General features: G+C 40.7%; 1 protein-coding gene across 1 annotated transcript in view; it reads right to left on the reverse strand.

The window, feature by feature from the left end:
- Nucleotides 1-19,294, reverse strand: part of xpo4 (exportin 4) — a 65,979-nt gene that overhangs the window by 9,501 nt on the left and 37,184 nt on the right. Inside the window, exons 8-13 of the mRNA XM_085134864.1 lie at nucleotides 17,894-18,051; nucleotides 6,067-6,241; nucleotides 5,785-5,961; nucleotides 5,557-5,699; nucleotides 5,245-5,390; nucleotides 2,837-3,014 (exon numbers count right to left, since the gene is read on the reverse strand). Coding sequence (XP_084990990.1) covers nucleotides 2,837-3,014; nucleotides 5,245-5,390; nucleotides 5,557-5,699; nucleotides 5,785-5,961; nucleotides 6,067-6,241; nucleotides 17,894-18,051 — 977 coding nt within the window. The remainder of the gene's footprint in view (nucleotides 1-2,836; nucleotides 3,015-5,244; nucleotides 5,391-5,556; nucleotides 5,700-5,784; nucleotides 5,962-6,066; nucleotides 6,242-17,893; nucleotides 18,052-19,294) is intronic.

Here is a 19,294-nt window from a genome sequence, read left to right on the forward strand (position 1 = left end):
CGGGGTGCCCACAGAAACGCAAGGCAGGAGAGGAAGCATCGCTGAATATGTTTCCAAACCAACTTCATTCTAAGCCAAAGACTAGAAAATATGGTGAAGCATATCTTCCCTTTGGTTTCACCTGCACAAGTGCCGAGGTAGGTCTCCTCAGCAGAATTGGTCTTTCCTTAGTCGGGAGCAGCGCTGGGCTGTTTAAATCACAGACAAACAGTATCCCACATTCTTGATTTTTAGTTCACAAACACTTGTTGTAAGGACTAAACTACTCCTGACATTTTGGAGATGTTAACTCTTTGTACAGTAAAGTTACAGCGGGATACAAATAACATCAGGCTGATCCTGCCACGATTTGTTTCCCCGGTTCAAATCCCGGACAAACAGCATCCCACAGCTGTTTATGTTTTTAGACCCATTTTGCACAGAGAGGCATTTTTTGAAAAATTTATTGATAGCAATGTTGAATATTATTACACAGGAAAAAAACAACTACATGTAAAATAATTACACCGTGACGCCTCTGCCTTTCTAAATGGAGGGACAGTAACTGCGTGTTTATATGTAAGAGAGTAAAACCTGCAGATAGAGACAAAATACTGTTTATCTGCCATTCTGCAATTCATCTCATGTAAACAATAACGTGGCGCACAGCGTCACATGAAAAAAGGCACATACCTTTGACGTTGCGTGACGAACTCTGTATTCCTCGTCCACACGTAAACGCAAAAAAGGAGTTTTAAAAAATCTCAGTTTTCGGTGATTCATGCCGTCTACGTGTGGACGAAACGGCTGCGTTTTCAAAAATACCCGTGTAGGTGCGGACGCAGCGTTAAAGAGTTAGTAGTTTATTTTCTTACTAACTGCAGATTACTTGTATTTGCTTAATTGTTTACTAAATGTTTGAGGTGTGAAATAAATCGCAATTGAGCAAAATATGTGTGTGTGTGGTTGGAGGATGTGTTAGTGCGTGTGTGTGCGCGAGTGCGAGGGGGGGCGCAAACATTTTTCTGTAAAACAAAGGGGGGCCCAGCGAAAAAAGTTTGGGAACCACTGCTCTAATGAGTCCTGTGCCCAATACCCGATAGCATATAAGCAGACTGGCATTGATTACCAGAATTGGCAGGTCCACCACTGGCACGCTTTTCACACACTGAGCAGAAATGACAGATTAGAAAAGGTCTCGAGAAACCACGGAGACCGTCATGCTTGTAACCGTTTAACATGGTTCAGCATGTTCAGTGTGTTTATTTCTATCCATTTTGAGATGTTGAATGTTGAATATACAGCTCTGGAGGAATTAAAACGCAACAAGGAGACTATGGAGAGACTGTGTAGACACTTTATACTTATACCCTGTGCACAGGCATATTTAATGCCTGGCCATTGATTTTATTGTTAGCAACGAAATTATACCCCACCGCTACAGCAAAATGATCACATATCAGCTGATGATCCTCTTGCTGCCCGTGTGTTAAAGAGTAAGCTTCCCAGTCCACACACACAATACAAAAGGACAGAGAGACAGAGGGCTTATAGTAGCTTACAGGAGGACAGTGCACAGTTTCACATTGTTTGCAGAAAACAAAACCACGCTGACATTTATGGGGCTGGGGTCGCCCGCTCGCTATTGGGAAACCTGATGCCATCAGCCACACACACACACACACTTATACACAATGAACAATCTAGAAAAGACAACAGCACCATGACCTTCAACAGACAATATCAGTGGCTGCTGTGAATGTCTATTGTCGTCACTGTGATTACACACACACACACACACACACACACACACACACACACACACACACACACACACACACACACACGAATGCCTTTAAACAGACGAGCATCCAGTGCAATGATAAAGCCTCTGAGCAGCCCAAGGCTCCCAACACTGCAAGCTGCACAGCTAATAGATGCTAAAAAATAAATCCTATCCGGTAACAGCACCTACAGCTATACTTTGCATGCTTGAGCGTATTTAATTATCTGCTGGTGTATTTTTAGCACCAACATTTTGCACTAATGTACAACAATCCCAGAGTAACGACAGTGCGACACAGAAACAAGAAAAAAATGAATGAGGTGCTGCCGTCGTAAAAGAAACAAAGCTGGAAACATCAGCCACCCTCAGTAAAAACTCAAATATTTGTGAATTACACTGATGCATGTTTTGTCATACATGTGCATTTATATTTAAAAGAGTTTGTCTGGACCGCCCAACATTAAACTATCGTATTACGTGTTCCTGTGTTTTTACAGCGCCACATTCAGACCTGAGTGAATGCAAAGAAACGAGCCCACCTTTAGATTTATGGGACAATAACGGTGACAAACTTTGCGTCCAACTAACTCCCGGCAGTGAGGAAACTGCACGTAGAGAGGGAGGCTTAGACTCAACGCACAGTTTAATCTGTACGAGTCCAAAGATGTGATATCAGAATTATAAACCAGCAGTCAAAATGCAACAAAAAGCACAATGCAAACAAAGATTCAACGTTTCTACAGTCTGGAGCTGCAAATTCTAACCTTTGAAAACAGCAATGAATGTGAGATTTAAGCATCTCAGCTACTCAGAAAAAATGGTTTTAACATGTGTGGGTGCCCGTCTACTGGGTAACTACTTCTGCTGACATCTGAAGACACAATGACAAAACTCTGACAGCTGCTGGAACCTTAAACAGATTGTTGTCTCAACAGCTAAGCCAGAAGAGCAAGTAACAGCGTACCACAGCACAACTTAAGATACTTAATAACATCTGAAAAAAAATGTGAAGGCCATGACAAAAAAACAAAACAAAAAGCAAACAAACATGAAATAAACAGAGCACAATACCTGATCACAGAGTCTGTGCGGTTGCAGCCCGGTATGGACGAGGCCTTTTCTCCCGGTGAGCCGAGGATCTGCAGCGTTGTATTGATATCCACCTCTGTTGAGTGTTTGATGGAGAACTCCATCACCTCTGAGGGGATCAGCGGGGTTTCACCCTGAGGATCGTCTGCTAGTAGATAACCTAAAGAGCACAGACAGGCACAGGTAGCCACGTTGAAGCCTGCTCATTGTACTATGAGGGTAAAAGTGAAGTCGGAAGAAAAATTAACAGTTTAAGCTCTAACTTTTACTTTTGTTTCATTTCTGGACTTCTGCGTTTGTAACTGGAACATTTTTGCTCTTAAAGGTTGGACTGTGATATATTTGCCAGAACATTCATTTTTTTTTTAAAGATGGAGTGTTTAATGAACCTTCTGATAAAATTATAACAAAAAAATAAATGATCATTTATTGTGTCAGCCCCATAGACTCCCATGTTAAATGTTTTAACTTTACCACAGAAAAAAAAACATGTTTACAACCTGACACAAAAATACCATTTTGGTCTCTCCAACTCTTCTTCCTTGATGCTAACAGTACAGGGAATACTTTTTATATACCCGCCTTACGCTGTAGCTGCTTTAGCTAATAGGTGCACTGAAATAGGTCGCCTTATAAGGCAGTCACCTTCATTAATCAAATGACTGGGGTCTTAACCCTTTAAGACCTACCATAGAACCAAGTCCGCCAGAGCTTATATTATATTTTTACATGTTGTAGAGCCATTTTAGGGAGCATTTCAAGTTGATATACATCAATACAACCATTACAGCCTAAATTTTAATAATATGTCTGCATTAAGTGCATAGTAATTACATAAATTGCAAAAAAGTGCAATAAACTACAAAAATATATTACATATATTTCTAGTTAGAGAAATTTAAGAGGCTTATCCCTCAAAACTGTAAATACAAAAAAGTTGCACAAAATAGTTTCCCACCACAGGAAATTTATTTTAAGTGTCTTCATAGTTTTATTTTTGAAATACACCAATTTGTATATACTGCAGGAAAAACGGAAATAAATATTATAGTGCAAATTTGCAAAAAAAACACAGCATATGCATCAAAATAAACTATTTCCTGCAGTGCAATATGAGTCCTAAGCATCCCAGAAACGACACAGAAAGTCATAAAGTCAAAGATAACTTTTAAAAACACCAGTATAACCTCATGAGGCCCTGATGGTAAAAAAAACTACATTTACGCAAAATGACGTCACGTCCGGTTTCGGGCAGGTCATGGCGGACATGCGATAGTTCACCTGATGGATGTAGGAAGTGTTATGAACAGCTGATCGGCAAAGCGTGTTTCTGGAATATTATGTTTTTGTTGCTGCAAGTGCTTTTTATGCAGTTTTTGCAAAGCCATATGTGGAAGGAAACTGTGACCGAGGACAAGCTGATGGCATAAGATGTAAGTACAACTCCTCCGGTTTCATATGCAAAAAAAAATTATTGCGCTAGCTTACGTGGTTGCAGAGCTACCGGGATTTAAAAATAGTTACGCAAAACGGAGCGTGCTGCTCCGACCGGCTTTAAAGGGTTAAAATGTGCTTATGGTGTTGGTTACGACCCTAAAGCTAAACTAAAGGTGTCAAAATGCAAGCTAAACAATTAATTCATTTAATTAAAATTAAGATTCATAATTAACTGCTAATTAGCAGCTATTTATCAAAATTAAAATATGAAAACGGCATTGGTCATGTCAAAAACAGGCACAGCTCTACTTTCTCAGGGCTAGGGTGCTAATTGTTTGTAATTACTGAAAAGAGACAAATTTAGTGCATTGTTGTACTTCACAAAGTACAAAAAAGTGTTGCATGCATGAAATACACTTACTCTGAACTCGTTTTAAAATTAGATTTGAGGGGGGGGGGGGGGGGGGGGGGGAAGAGTCTCCTTTTGGGACACTTGTCAACCCTGCCTGAATGGTAATACAGAGAAATTCACAGTAATGGCTACAATATTTCATTAATTAAACCCACAGACTGGGTGGGGTTCTGTTCCTCTGTCCTACTAACAGATAAAACCATTAAAAAAGCTGCACTGGAAAAAACATTTATGAGAACTTATTAAACAGCCATATTCTTTTCTATGAGAACATCAGATGGCTTCTCATTTACTTTCTCAAAGTGTATTCAATACGATGTGTGCATGTATTATTTTTGATCTTGGGAAGTTTGCACTGAACCTCTAACACTGGGTTTAGAGGAAAACTACTCTCTACTCTCAGAAACAACCAGCGTGAGGTAATGCAACAGTGCTGGATTTACAGTAACTGCAGGTTCAGAGAGGAGGGGGAAACTGTATAACCACACAAACGCAGTATGACTCAATCTGTTTTTCATAATATTTCTGTCCTGCTGCTGACCTGAGACCAGTATGAGCCAGTGAATGTCCTCATATAAGTCATCCAGGACTTTACGGTCCACTGATCCAAGGTCAGACGAGGCCATAAGGTGCTGCTGGGTCCTCTGCAGCTGGCCGTGCAGTCGCGTTACTCGGTCCTCCAGCAGGCTGCAAACAGGTCAAAATGGAAATATAAAAATAGAAACACAAGCAGTGCAGCACTTCAAAAAACCAAAAAGAATACAAAAAACTAACTAGATAAAGAAACAATCACCAGATCTGTAATCTGAAGGAGGTCACACCAGGTCGAGCTGGTAAGCTGCTGTGTGTTTACCTTGTGAGCAGAGGGATACAGTGGTCAGCTGCCACACGTCCCAACATGCCAATGCTGGACAGCTGGTCTGAGAACAGCTCTCTGTCGTCTTCCTGCAGCTCGTTGATCTCTTCCTCGTCGTGAGAGGAAATCCCGTTCACCGACTGAGCGTGGTTCAGGAAAAGTGTGAGATAAATAACACGTTGACGAGTCCAGTGTTCTTCATGTACAGTAAAGAAAAAGGCTCACCAGGTTGCGCGTGCCGTCGGGAGCTGCCAAGTGACACTGGATGTACGAGTTGAAAACTTGGATGGCTGGCTGCACGAAGCACCCGCGAGGGAAATGCTCCTCGTCCTGCACGAGCGTTAGCCACGACTCCAGCAGCTTGTCATAGGCCTCCATGTAAACCATGTCATCCTTATCCAGCTGAAATTTATCATAAATTCATTTTAAGCAAAACTTATTACTGCAAAGTGAACTCTAAAACCTTTCTCTGAGAACTGGATTCGATGAAGAGGGGTCGAAACTCACCACTTCCTCCAGGGCGGCGCTGCGTCCAAACGAGCAGGTGAGCAGCGTGAGGCAGTTGATGAAGGAGGTAAAGAGGTCGCTGGGCAGTGCCGTTAAAATACTCCGTGGGAACATGGTGATCAGATTGGAGATGATATTAGAAATGCCGACTGCCTCCGAGTCCTCGATCTCAATCCTGAGAATGAGGATAATAAACTTTATGAGCTACAAATATGCAGCAGATTCATCTTTGAAGCCATAAATCGAGGTTTACTGTATCTGCTGTGGGAACACCAGCAGTATTGCGCTCAACAGCAGAAAATAAATGAAAGTAAACGTGATGCACATTTGAAACACTTTCAAAAAGCATCTGTTTAATTTTCAGTTAAAATTTGGCCCAAGAAAGGCCAGTTTCCACTCCACAGGGTGAGGCTGAGGCCGAACTGGGGGTCACTTTCCGAGTTTCCCTGCTGGTGACAGAGGTTTGGAAACACACATGATAGTTGATCCTTAACCAAAACTCGTGGGCAACGTGACCCCTGAGCTGTTTTCCACAGCTGCATCGGAGGTTATTTTTATAGTGTTTCAGCATCAAACACCACCACGCACGCACGCACGCCGCAAGAATTTAATTTCAAAGAGCATTTTGTCATCAGATTGCACTGTGAAGCATGACGTGACAGGTTGTGACACACTCGAAATCATACTTTCCTCACATGCTGAATTCTGAAAATGAGATTTGAATGGTTTTAAATCAGTTTAAAGTGGGGAGAAAAAAGTGATAATATCTTATTTCAACAGGTTGTCAAAAAGGAAAAAACAAAACAAAAAAAAGGCCTTTAAAATTTTATTGTGTGTTAAGAATTTTGAAACTCATGGCTGGCCATTTATCCAACTCTGAAATATGTCCCATCTTTTATATGTGAGTGTTATGGAAAAAAAAAGAAGCTCCACATGAACAACATAACTGATGAAACCAGGCTGGAACGGTTATCTACTTAATAACAATAATATAAATAAAGGTGCTGCAAAGGGAATTTTATATACAGTGTCTTTTTAAAACAACATCCTCATGTCAGTTGTGAGCATGAAGGCTTTTTTAAAACTAGCTGTACTGATGTTAAAGAGTTTTTGAAATATTCTGATAATATTTAATAATTATATCTCAACCAAATCATGTAGTGAGCAGGACATTAGACCCTCATAAACCTTACAGTGTACAGACATGCTTGGCTTGCTACCAACATGTGTGTTGGGCCCTTTATACCATGTTATAAGCTGTTGCTTACCCGATGTAATAAATGTCCAATTAAAGTATAATGAAAAGCCGCAGCGCCACTCCAAACCACCCTGAAGATTTCTTTTAATGTATTTGCACCTTCCATGTGTTGCCTTTGCATTTGAGCTGACACACCTCTCCACACTCAGACCAAGTCAGAGAGTAACATTGTTAGAGAGCCTAGCCAAGGCCTATCCGATGGACTTAAATTGCGAGCAGAACCGTTCAATCGCTGTAGCTCGGCCGTCCCTCTCCACATGGTTTTCCGATGAGGCAACTGGAAAAAAGCTCCAAGAATAGGTCATTACAGTGAGTGAGAGTCGCTGAGAGGAGGAAAAAAAAAAGAAAAAAGATAGAGACCCCTCCTCACTCGGTCACATGGTTCAACAGCGAGCATGTGTGTGCATTATGTGTCTGATCTGCACATAGAAGTGCACCAATTTAATTCACATCAGAGCCACAGTGACCTCACATATACCCACAATTAAATAGAAAACTTTTCTAGTATACTTTTTCAGACCCATGTATCACTTTGATGCAAAAAACCTAATTAAAAACATTTCTGTGTTAAAATTCTTTTTTATTTATGGCGACTTCTATTAATGGTTAATGCTAACATAAAGAGTGCAAGCCTGGTTACTAAAATTACCACCAAACTAAAGTATTATTCAGTATAAATGTAGAATAAATGTAACTAAGTAAATGTGGGTTTTTTGTATGAATTGATTTTAAGCTTGTTTGGGCTAAAAACTAAAAAATGAAAAGCTGAAACTCAGTGAAACAAATGCTGACTGAGGTGAGTAAACCCATTCACATTGTTTTTAGATTTCACGTATTCAAATATTAATCAGTGCCTAAAAAAACAAAGTATTTGACTGACAGACTTTGGTATTAAAGTCTTATTAAAGTGAAACACTTGTGATGCAATTTGCACAGAAACTCAAACCAGCAATTACAGTAAAAAAAAAATCAAATAAACTAACAAATATTATCCAAGGAGGTTGTTTTGGATCCTGGCTTCCTTATTCTGGGATTGTACCCAGAAAACATGAGGTACACAAAAAGTGACAGAATGTTTATTGCTATGGGTTTGTTACAAGCAAAAAGATTAATTGCACTAAAATGGAAAAAAACAAGGGAACCGAGTATCACACAGTGGATAAAACAAATGATGGTGGCTTTGCCATTGGAGCGGATAACATGTATACTGAAAAGGAAATTGGATGTTTTGGAGAAGGTGTGGAGACCATTTGTGAATTTTGCAGAAGGATTTGTATTATCTGAGGAGGACGAGGACTGAGGGCAATGACATTTGATTTGGGATGATGACAAATTTAGGCCTTTAATGGAGTGATAAATCTGACGACTTGTTTTCTTTTTGCTGTCTGAGAGGAGTGTATGTTCATGTAGTATTTAGAATGTTGGACTGTTTGTAAGTCATTAAAATGTAAAAAAATAATAAAGATATTGTAGGAAAAAAAAATCAAATAAACTAAAGCAGCGGTCGCCAACTTTTTTTGCGCCACGGACCGGTTTATGCCCGACAATATTTTCACGGACCGGCCTTTAAGGTGTCGCAGATAAATACAACAAAATAAAACTAGTACCGGTACCGAAAAAAAGAAAATTTATTCATAACACACGTGAAAAGACCCAGAAAAACCGAGTAAACGATAAACACGATAACAAAATAACGCTGAAAACCGATAAAAACCCTGAAAACTATACATTTCACACCTGAGCCTCAACTCTCGCGGCCCGGTACCAAACGACTCACCCGGGGGTTGGGGGCCTCTGAACTAAAGCATACAAAAGGAATTCAGTGCTTCCACCAATGAAGAGTGTAGTTTTTAAAAGGAGTGCAGGGCTTGGAGTGATTCCACTGTTTTGTAGCCAAAACAAGTCAAATCGAGGTCGAGGTCCAAACATATCAGATTTTTCACCAAGACATAAAATCTTTAATTATATTCTAAAAAGACCTGGAAGAGAGGCGGAAACCTAAAAATAGGAGTAACTGGATCTCATCTATCAGCTGCACTCTGAACCAGACTGCACTTCATTGGAAAGAAGAGAATTAAAACAGTCCGGCTGGCAGACAAACCTGAAACCCTTCCTGAAGCTCATCGACATTCTGAAGGCCGCTACGACTCAGAAATTATTTTTATTCTGGAAATTTCATCAACTGATAATAAAATATAAAACCTTCACTCATTTCGTTTAAAAAAAAAAAAAAAAGTCCAAATCTGGGTCAAAATAATTTCTCACAAAGGGCTCAGTAATAGTTTGAAATAACATTTCCCTTCAACGCTCGCTACAACACAAAAACAGGTCCCATCTTCATTGAAACATTCAAGCATTTAACCTTCTCAAAGGGATTTGAATTGGGCAATCAGGCTGCAGGCATTTCTAGGGTTTTCAGAGAGAATAGGTTAGGCATCGCTGACCTAAAGATGAAAGATGTTGCAGTTCCAATGCTAAAATTCTGATGAGGCATATTACCCATAAAAACTAAACTATGCTAATTATAAAAACCTCTTGATCTCTAATATTTTTAATTTTCCTAGAGAACAGCTAGAGTACCTGAAATCTACTAGAGAAATATCCTATTAAAACATTTATTACCATATCCTATTCACATTTAAGAACAAACATAAGTCAAGAATATTTGAATTTATAGGACGATCACAGCTTAATCACGTGTCCTTTAATAGCTGTGGAAATTCATTCTTCCACTTGACAGTTTTTCTTTTTATTATAACATTATAATATAATTTTTTTAAGTGCCATCAGTTTTACAGAAGTGAATCTGTTAAGAAAAACCAATTAGAAATCATCAAAACGCTGTTTTAGAAAAAGGTTTGACTGGAAACATTTTTTCTAAATGCTGCAGTTTACAGATACAGTTTTCATTAAAAACAGTCTGATTAAGGTGGAAGGTTGAAATCCAAGGTTAATCCAGCCAAGATGCTAACTAAGCGAGAAAAAGAGGAATCAGTAGTTGAATTATCTGCAGCGATCGTTGGGTTCATCAGCTTTTGTTGCAGAGAAGATGAAGATAAGAACTACTTGTGAAGGCCACTGTTGAAGGTGAAGGATACATATTTTATCTTTTTTTTCATATAATCTCTAATGAAAGTATATGAACTGATCCAAAACATAGGAAGTAATCAGGAGTTTGGTAAGATCCAGCACCTGTGTTACGCACTCAGCAGCGTGTAACACCGGTTCTCCTACACTACAGATCCACTGAAACAATCTGTCCATCGACTAAAAATGTATTTTTTCTAGAAAAAAGAAAATGATTTCAAGGTTGTTCCAGTGTGCGGATTTTCTCGTTTGCATTCTGAATCATAATCAATTAGGCAAACAAGGAATTTGAAGACAACTAGGGCTGTCACGATTAGTCAACTATCAAAATCGTCGACGACCAATTTAATAGTCGACGCGTCGTTTGAAGCTTTGTAAGATCACAAAAGACGCAGGAATAAGTAGTAGGATTTAAGAGTGTAATAACGGACTGAAACAGAAGATGGCAGCACTGCATTCACAAGGATGCCAGCTGCCGTTAAACCCCGAAGAAGAAGAAGCTGTGTCCCAGAATTCATAGCGCAGCCCAGCTCAGTTTCCAACAATGGCAGCAGCTAGTTAGTTTTAATATTACTCTTATTATTCTTTCTGGGTCACAAAATAAACGTTAAACATATTTTCAGGCGAGAATGTAGCTGTGTAAACCTCAAATATCTGCTCAGTTTATCAAGACACCACATATTTTCAAAAGCGCTCCGACATTTTCGGAGACGTCTGTTACCCACTAGCTCGATAGCTAGCCGGGGGCTAGGCTAACTAGAGCCGTGAGAACACCAGACTCCCGGCAAATCGTTTTCAAACCCACCGCCCTCTTTCGCTACTCAGGTTAAATATATATAAGTCACTTAGATAACTTAAAAATGTTATTGTTTGGCTTTTGTTTAGTATTTTATTTGTTCCTGAGTAAATGTAAAGGCTGAGAGCTCGTGCACACCGCACACCTCTGCCTAGCATCCTGCTCGCCAACGTCCAGTCACTGGAGAACAAGCTTGATGACCTCAGGGCCAGGATAAAGTTCCAGAGAGACATTCGGGACTGCAATCTCCTCTGCTTCACCGAGACATGGCTGAACCCAGCGGTGCCGGACCACGCCATCCAGCCGGCCGAGTTCTTCTCGGTTCACCGCATGGACAGGACACGGGACTCGGGGAAGTCAAGGGGAGGCGGCGTGTGTTTAATGGTGAACAACAATTGGTGCAACAGTGCGAACGTTGTTCCTCTCACACGCTCCTGCACACCAAATCTGGAACTACTGTCCATCATGTATCGTCCTTTTTATCTACCTCGAGAGTTTACATCGGTCATTATAAGTGCCGTTTATATTCCACCACAAGCGGACACGGTCACCGCCTTATGCGAGCTGCATGAGGCACTCACACAGCACCAGACACAACACCGGGACGCTGCGCTTATTGTAACGGGGGACTTTAATACTGCCAACCTCAAACGCGCAGCGCCGAACTTTTATCAACATATCACCTGCCCCACCAGAGGTGAAAGGACACTGGACCACTGCTACACTATGGTCAAGGACGGCTACAAGGCACAATCCCGCCCTCCGTTTGGCAAATCCGATCACGCCGCCATCTTCCTCATGCCAAAATACAAACAAAGGCTGAAACAGGAAGCTCCGGTTCAGAGGAGGGTCGCGCGCTGGACGGATCAATCGGTGGCCGCGTTACAGGACGCACTCGACGACGCAGACTGGGACATGTTCAGAAACAGCTCCGACGATGATGTCAACGTGTTTACGGAAGCGGTTGTGGGATTCATCGGGAAACTAGCGGATGATACCGTGGAGACAAAGACTATCACAACGTTTCCCAACCAGAAGCCGTGGGTGGATAAAACCATTCGCGACGCTCTGAGATCCCGCACCGCTGCCTACAACACGGGACTCACGACGGGGGACATGGACCCGTACAAAGCCGCGTCATATAACGTGCGGAAGGCGGTGAAAGAGGCGAAGCAGCGCTACGGGAGGAAACTAGAGTCACAACTCCAACAGAGTGACTCTAGGAGCCTGTGGCGGGGACTAAGGACAATAACGGATTATAAAGCACCAACAACCGGTATGACGAACACGGCCGTGACTCTGGCAGACGAGCTGAACACTTTCTATGCTCGCTTCGAGGCTGCAGCTAAGGACTCCAACGATGCTAGTGCTAGCGGCGCTAACGGCTGCAGACAGGAAGATACTGCCAGCACCGGAAACGTGCCCGTCATCTCCGAGCATGAAATAAGGAGAGTCTTCAAGAGAGTGAACACCAGGAAAGCAGCAGGACCAGATGGCATCCCAGGTCGTATCCTCAGAGACTGCGCATACCAGCTAGCTCCTGTGTTCACTGAGATATTCAACATCTCTTTATCTCAGTCGGTGATCCCCACATGCTTCAAAGAGTCCATCATTGTTCCTGTCCCAAAGAAACCCCACCCTGCTTCTCTCAATGACTATCGCCCTGTAGCCCTCACCTCAGTAGTGATGAAGTGCTTTGAACGCCTGGTCAGAGACTTCATCATTTCTTCACTACCAGACACACTGGACCCACTACAGTTCGCTTACCGTCCAAATCGTTCCACAGACGATGCCATCTCTCATCTCCTCCACACATCACTCACTCACTTGGACACTAGAAGGGGGAATTATGTTAAAATGCTCTTCATAGACTACAGCTCTGCATTTAATACCATAATTCCCTCCACACTCACCACCAAGCTGGAGCACCTGGGACTCAGCTCATCTATGTGTCAGTGGATCTCCAACTTCCTAACTGGCAGACCACAGGCAGTAAGGATGGACATGTCTCAGCCTCCACCACTCTCAGCACTGGAGCCCCCCAGGGGTGTGTTCTGAGCCCTCTGCTGTACTCCTTGTACACATATGACTGTGTGGCCACTACCAGCTCCACCACCATCATCAAGTTTGCTGACGACACCGTCGTAGTGGGTCTGATCTCTGACAACAACGAGACGCCCTACCTGAAGGAGATTAGGAATCTGGAGAACTGGTGCCAGAGGAACAACCTCCTTCTAAACGTCAGTAAGACAAAGGAGATGATAGTGGACTTCAGCACTAAGCAGGAGAGGAACTACCAGACCCCTGTCATCAACGAGTGCCCAGTGGAGAGAGTGGACAGCTTCAAATACCTTGGAGTTCACATCACACAGGACCTGTCATGGTCCTGTCACATCAACACCGTGGTGAAAAAGGCCCGTCAGCGTCTCTACCACCTCAGACGCTTGAGAGACTTCCGACTGCCCCCCAAGGTGCTCAGGAACTTTCACTCCTGCACCATAGAGAGCATCCTGACGGGAAACATCTTAACCTGGTTCGGGAACAGCACCATGCAGGACAGACGAGCTCTACAGAGGGTTGTGCGATCAGCTGAGCGCACCATCCGCTCAGAGCTCCCTGACCTGCACTCAATCTACAGCAGGCGGTGCTGGACCAAGGCCAGGAAGATCGTGAAGGACCTCAGCCATCCCAACAATGGACTGTTCTCTCTGCTGAGGTCAGGAAAGCGATTCCGCTCCCTGAAGACCAACACAGAGAGACTGAGGAGGAGCTTCTTCCCGCGATACAGTCTCTCAATCACACCACCAAACAGTACTGACCCACACATATAGTTCTTACACACACACTGGACATTCTGGACATTGTTTTCACTTCATCACTTAAACCACTTTAAGCATATTTGCACTGCACAAGACACTAAATAATGTGGATTGCACAACACTGGACATTATATTCCTCATTTCCAGTTAATTCTTGTACAGCTGCTGTTATTGTGTGTATATATATATTTATATTTATATTTCTTCATACATTCTTATACATTTCTATACTGTGTATTTTGTTGTACAGTTATTTTATTTTCAACTTTAATTTATATATTTTATCTTATTCTTTCCCAGTTAAATTTACCCTTCATTCTAATTTGTGTTGTACAGTTATCTCATTCTTAACTTAATTTTTATATTTTATTTTATTCCTTCCTGGTTAAATTTACCCTTTTTAATTTTCATATTTATTTCCTATCTTATTCATAGCCTTTTCTTTTTTTTTCTTTAGGTCAAGAGCAGTTGTCTAAGCATTTCACTGCATATCGTATTGTGTATGACTGTGTATGTGACAAATAAAAAAATTTGAATTTGAATTTGAATTTTGAAAAATCGGTTTGGCTGAGATCAAAGTTATAGTTTTTACACAACTGAATAAACATCAAGCAGACAGCTGATTATCAGAAGTGTGAGATGCTCGAGAATATACTCCGGTGTCCTGTTATATTTTAGATAGCAAGAAGTTTATTAAACTTCACCGAAACAATCTGCAAATTTCATTAAAATTTAATAAACTATCATCTTGTCTTTATTTTTAGTTAGCACATACCTTAAACACTTAAAGCTGTAAGCTAATGATAGTTATATAAGAGCAGATGCTGCTGGTGCAAAAAGCTGTACGTTTGACGTCCAATGGATGCATGATCTGATTAGTCGACTATCAAAATAATCGTTTGTGGCAGCCCTAGAGACAACACCTTGGACTTGATGACATTTTCTTAGATGATTTTTTATTTTGGTTGTCTGTCGTTTTATAGACTGATTACATTAATATAAACTGAAGAATTAAAAACAACAAAACAATGATTTATACTGGGACAAGGCTCAGACTGCCACTGGTTTCAGTCTGAAACCCAGCTGCAGCTTCTTAACCAGTAACTCTTGTCCCACCCTGCTGCTAAAAGATGGAGAAGTAACCTCTTTCAATGCATCCTTCCCAATCCCAAAACACACTGATTGGCTGAACCCAGATGCAGAGACAATCAATAGCCTCGCAATATTCACCACAAGATCACGAGCTCTACACCTTCACAGGAGCTCTGCTAACAAGCAGGTTCCAAAACAGGAACCCCAGACAGAGGAAGTGCTTTGGTTTCCACACACCTGCCAGCACAATTCATTGTGACAGCTGAATAGAGTCAGCCAAGGAATACAGCATAAATTAGAATCTGCTTGCATATACATTGGTCTCCGCTTGGAGATTAAAGAGGGCTTTTTTTGTTAGATGTGGTCTTATCCAAAGGTAGACATACACACTCGCAGGTTACTCTGGTAATAAATCCTTGAAACCAGACTCCCAGATTATTTTGTTAGAGAATGTCACAAGGCAAGCGCTGCATTACCTCTGACTGGAAGCTCTGGTTACGGAGTCATGACTCAACCAAAATTACAACCCTATAGGATGTGGCTGGAAACAACCGTAGTAAAAAGGCTGAAAAAATGTGAAGCACTGAGGCAAGCACTGGCTTTGAGCTGAGCTCCAGGAATGAAAAACATGTACAGACTGCACTGATAATAAGCTGAACGCTGGAACACTCAGTTTAGTCTAGTGGAAGCTGCGTAATATTCTGGTGCATCTCTTTCTTTACAACTAATGAAGACACAGTACATCTGACATAGCCAACAGAGCAAATGCTACCTCCAGCTTTCACATTAGCAAGCAATAGAAAAGGCATTTCGATTATAGGATAAGATGCTCGTCTGTGGCTGACCAAAAATCTCACCTCTACACTATGGAAAGTTAATACTAACATTCATATCATAAAATCTGATTGAAAAATGTGCTATTAAAAAAGAAAATCAGGCTTATTTTCCTTTTTACATGATGTATCCTTTTCGTTTTAGTCCTCTGTTCATATTTTGACTTCACGCTCTCATGTTGATGGGTTGGATCGGTTAATTTAATTGAAAAATACAGATAAAGCAGGCAATCTGATTGAAACGATTTGCAAAATCACTCAAAATAGTCGCATTTACTACATATAAAACATCCACGACAGCAGACGTATCTTCTTACAGTTCATATGGTCTGTTGTGATTTACATAAACCCTTTTGTTTGCTTGTACTCAGTAAGAATCAGGTTATTCAAATAAAAACAAAAGGTTTTAAACTGTAGGGAGAGAGATGCTAAAAGGGTTTCAACACGAGCTGCCCGGCTCGAATAGGCAAGCAAACCACATCAGTTTTATTACAAGGTCAGGCAGTACTGTATTAGATTAGAGGAAGACTATAAAACTGATACAAAAAACACACCCATACCCGGTATTTTCCAGTGTTCGAGAGCTCGCTAATGTCAGTTTTTGTCTTCTTTGGTTAAAAACCGTGTCTCCGTGAGAAGAATAAAGGGATAATTTGATCCGCTTCGACAAAAATTTAGTTTAAGAGGAATCTGAGAAACATAAGTTACTAGTTTGCTGCATTTGTCACTGAACTGGAAGCCAGTTTCCTGCAGAGCACGCAGATGCTACAATCAGAGGCTGTTAAAACAGAGACTCAACAAGCAATTACTTCCTGTAAATAAAGCACAAATGGTACAGTATGAGTCACGCTTCTGCTGACGTTGGCCTCCATCACTTGTTGAGTCTCTAAATTTAAGAAACATGACAACCTTGAGATACTGGGGGGAGATAAACAGCTTTTGAGACTGCCACCAAGGATAATGTAACGACAACAGTGCTTGCTGCTACTGTTGTGTGCATAATGTGCTGTATGCAGCCGAAATGAACGCATTTTAGATGGAGTATTAAAATTAAATCTGCAGAGTTTCAGCCTTTGTAACACAATGCTCTTCCCAGTTCTCTCCTGGTTTATTTGCTTAACCATCTGTGTGACGGATGTAGACAAAAGTAAATAGCTTTTACACTGTAGACACACTTTATTAATGAAGCAAGACAAAGATCATTTGTAAACTCAGTAATTAACCCTTAGATGATTTGAATGCTTTTAATGTGTGTATGTTGTTTTTAAGGTTACATATTTTTGGAAATGCATGTGCACAATAGGAATTATTTAATAAAAGGAAACATCATTTAGTGCAGCTCGTGGTCAGTGTGTATTAACCTTGCGATCTATGGGGAAGCTACTTTAACATGGAGCCTACAGCACAAAATGTACTTATTATTGATAACAACACACAGAGACTGGCCCAACTTAATGTGGTTTACATTCAGCAGCCTGCAGCAGCTGATTAGCAAGTTAGAGTGCATAATTGAAAAGAGTGCATACTTTGCAAAATCTAATGTGTTTTAAATGGCAAAGATAACATGCTCGTCTTAGTAGGTACAATAATCACCATGTGGAGCAGATTAGCAAGCATGCAAGCTAACTCTTTCTGAATAACCAAAACAAAATGCAAAGCACAGATAAGGCTGATGGCAGAAAATTCTGACCTTTACTTGGCTTGCTATCATATTGTGGTTTATAACTTAAATCCTTCACAAATCAATGACATTCAACTGACCGTCGGACATTACGATTCTGCTAACATGGCTAAAACATCTGTCAATGTTTCTCAATAACAAGAATTCAATTTGGTATCTACCTTTGATACATTTCTCCATACCTGTGCCAAAATTCGACTTCAATACCTCAACATAAGCACATAAACGAAGACTACTGCAGTAACTATTACAGCCACTCACCCATTGATCATACTGAGCAGCCCCTCCATCAGGTGCGCCAGGTAAGAAATCTGGGCGTTCTCATCTGGGAATACAGGCCCGTGCATGGAGGCCAGCTGGGCCAGGCACTGAAGGGAATCCTGGGCCATGTCAGAGTCCTCTCGAATCTTCCTGTGTACCTGAACAAGAGGAGAATTTCTTTTTATCATTGAGCCTTCGCATAAAAAGGACAGAACGTCTACAATAATCAGTCCACAATGAAGCAGTGAGTGCTCTGGATAATGAAGTACTCCTGTACAGCAAAAGTACGGAAAACTGTCTGTCTGTCAGTTTAACAATTTAGTGAAGAAGAAAAGATGATCTTTTTCATCAGCCTTCATCAGCCAAAAGAAAACAAAAGTTTCTTTTGAACTTGAACACACTTGACCCTGCAACCATGTGGAAAAGAAATAGAAAAAACTTATAAAAGACTTGCATCAGATGTGGGCTACTTCATACAGTGAATCATATAAGGCTTATATGATTTACTCATGAAAGTGGCCACTTTCATATATTGTTTTAGGAAGTATCCAAAACATACAAGTTTCATTTATATAATTTTTCTAGGGATCTTATATCTGTTTTCACTCTTGTATGCTTTTCATACAAGTTTCACACAAGACAGATACAAACTTTATAAGATTTATATATATCTTTTCCATATGGGTGGGCTCGGCAAAACCCATTAGTCTGATTTTCTCTTTCTTTTAACTTAGGAATGACAGTCCAATTATTCAAAAGTCATTGCAAATTACTGTGAAATTATTTGTCACCTAAATTTCAACAATATTATTTATTTAAAATATTATTATTATGTTCATCGTCAGACCTTTCTGGCAGGTTCAAGAACAAAAGCCCACGATAAGTGTCTGACCAGTAAAATGTAGTCTGTTGCTAATAACAAACATAACCAACCATCCCAGGGAAGATTGTTGTGGCACAACCAAGTGACCTGTAAATATACTGACCTGTAATATTTTCATAAAAGACAAGCAGCACGCAGCATTCATGAATACTTAGACCGACAGTTCACATCCCCTATGGACCATTTTCTTAGATATTTTTTAATGACAGCACTATTGACAATATGTCTTACCCATCAGAAGTTTAATGATAATGATTTTTGAAATAATATCTAATCAATGTGTGACTGTTATGTCATAATTAAACACTGCCCCTGGCATTCTGCATTTTAATAAGTTTTTATTTCCATTTATTCTTAAAATTAAACTGCAATGTAACAAATACCACTTTGAAATAGAAATGTCTCAGGTCAGGAATGAAAAGGTGAACCTGCCTCATCCTCCTGCCCCCAAAAGCAAAAAAAACAACAAGAAAAACCATACCAGCTGATACCCTGCAGGATTTATACTCACTGGTGTA

Source organism: Neolamprologus multifasciatus, chromosome 16 (assembly GCF_963576455.1).
Source record: "Neolamprologus multifasciatus chromosome 16, fNeoMul1.2, whole genome shotgun sequence".
NCBI lineage: Eukaryota > Metazoa > Chordata > Actinopteri > Cichliformes > Cichlidae > Neolamprologus > Neolamprologus multifasciatus.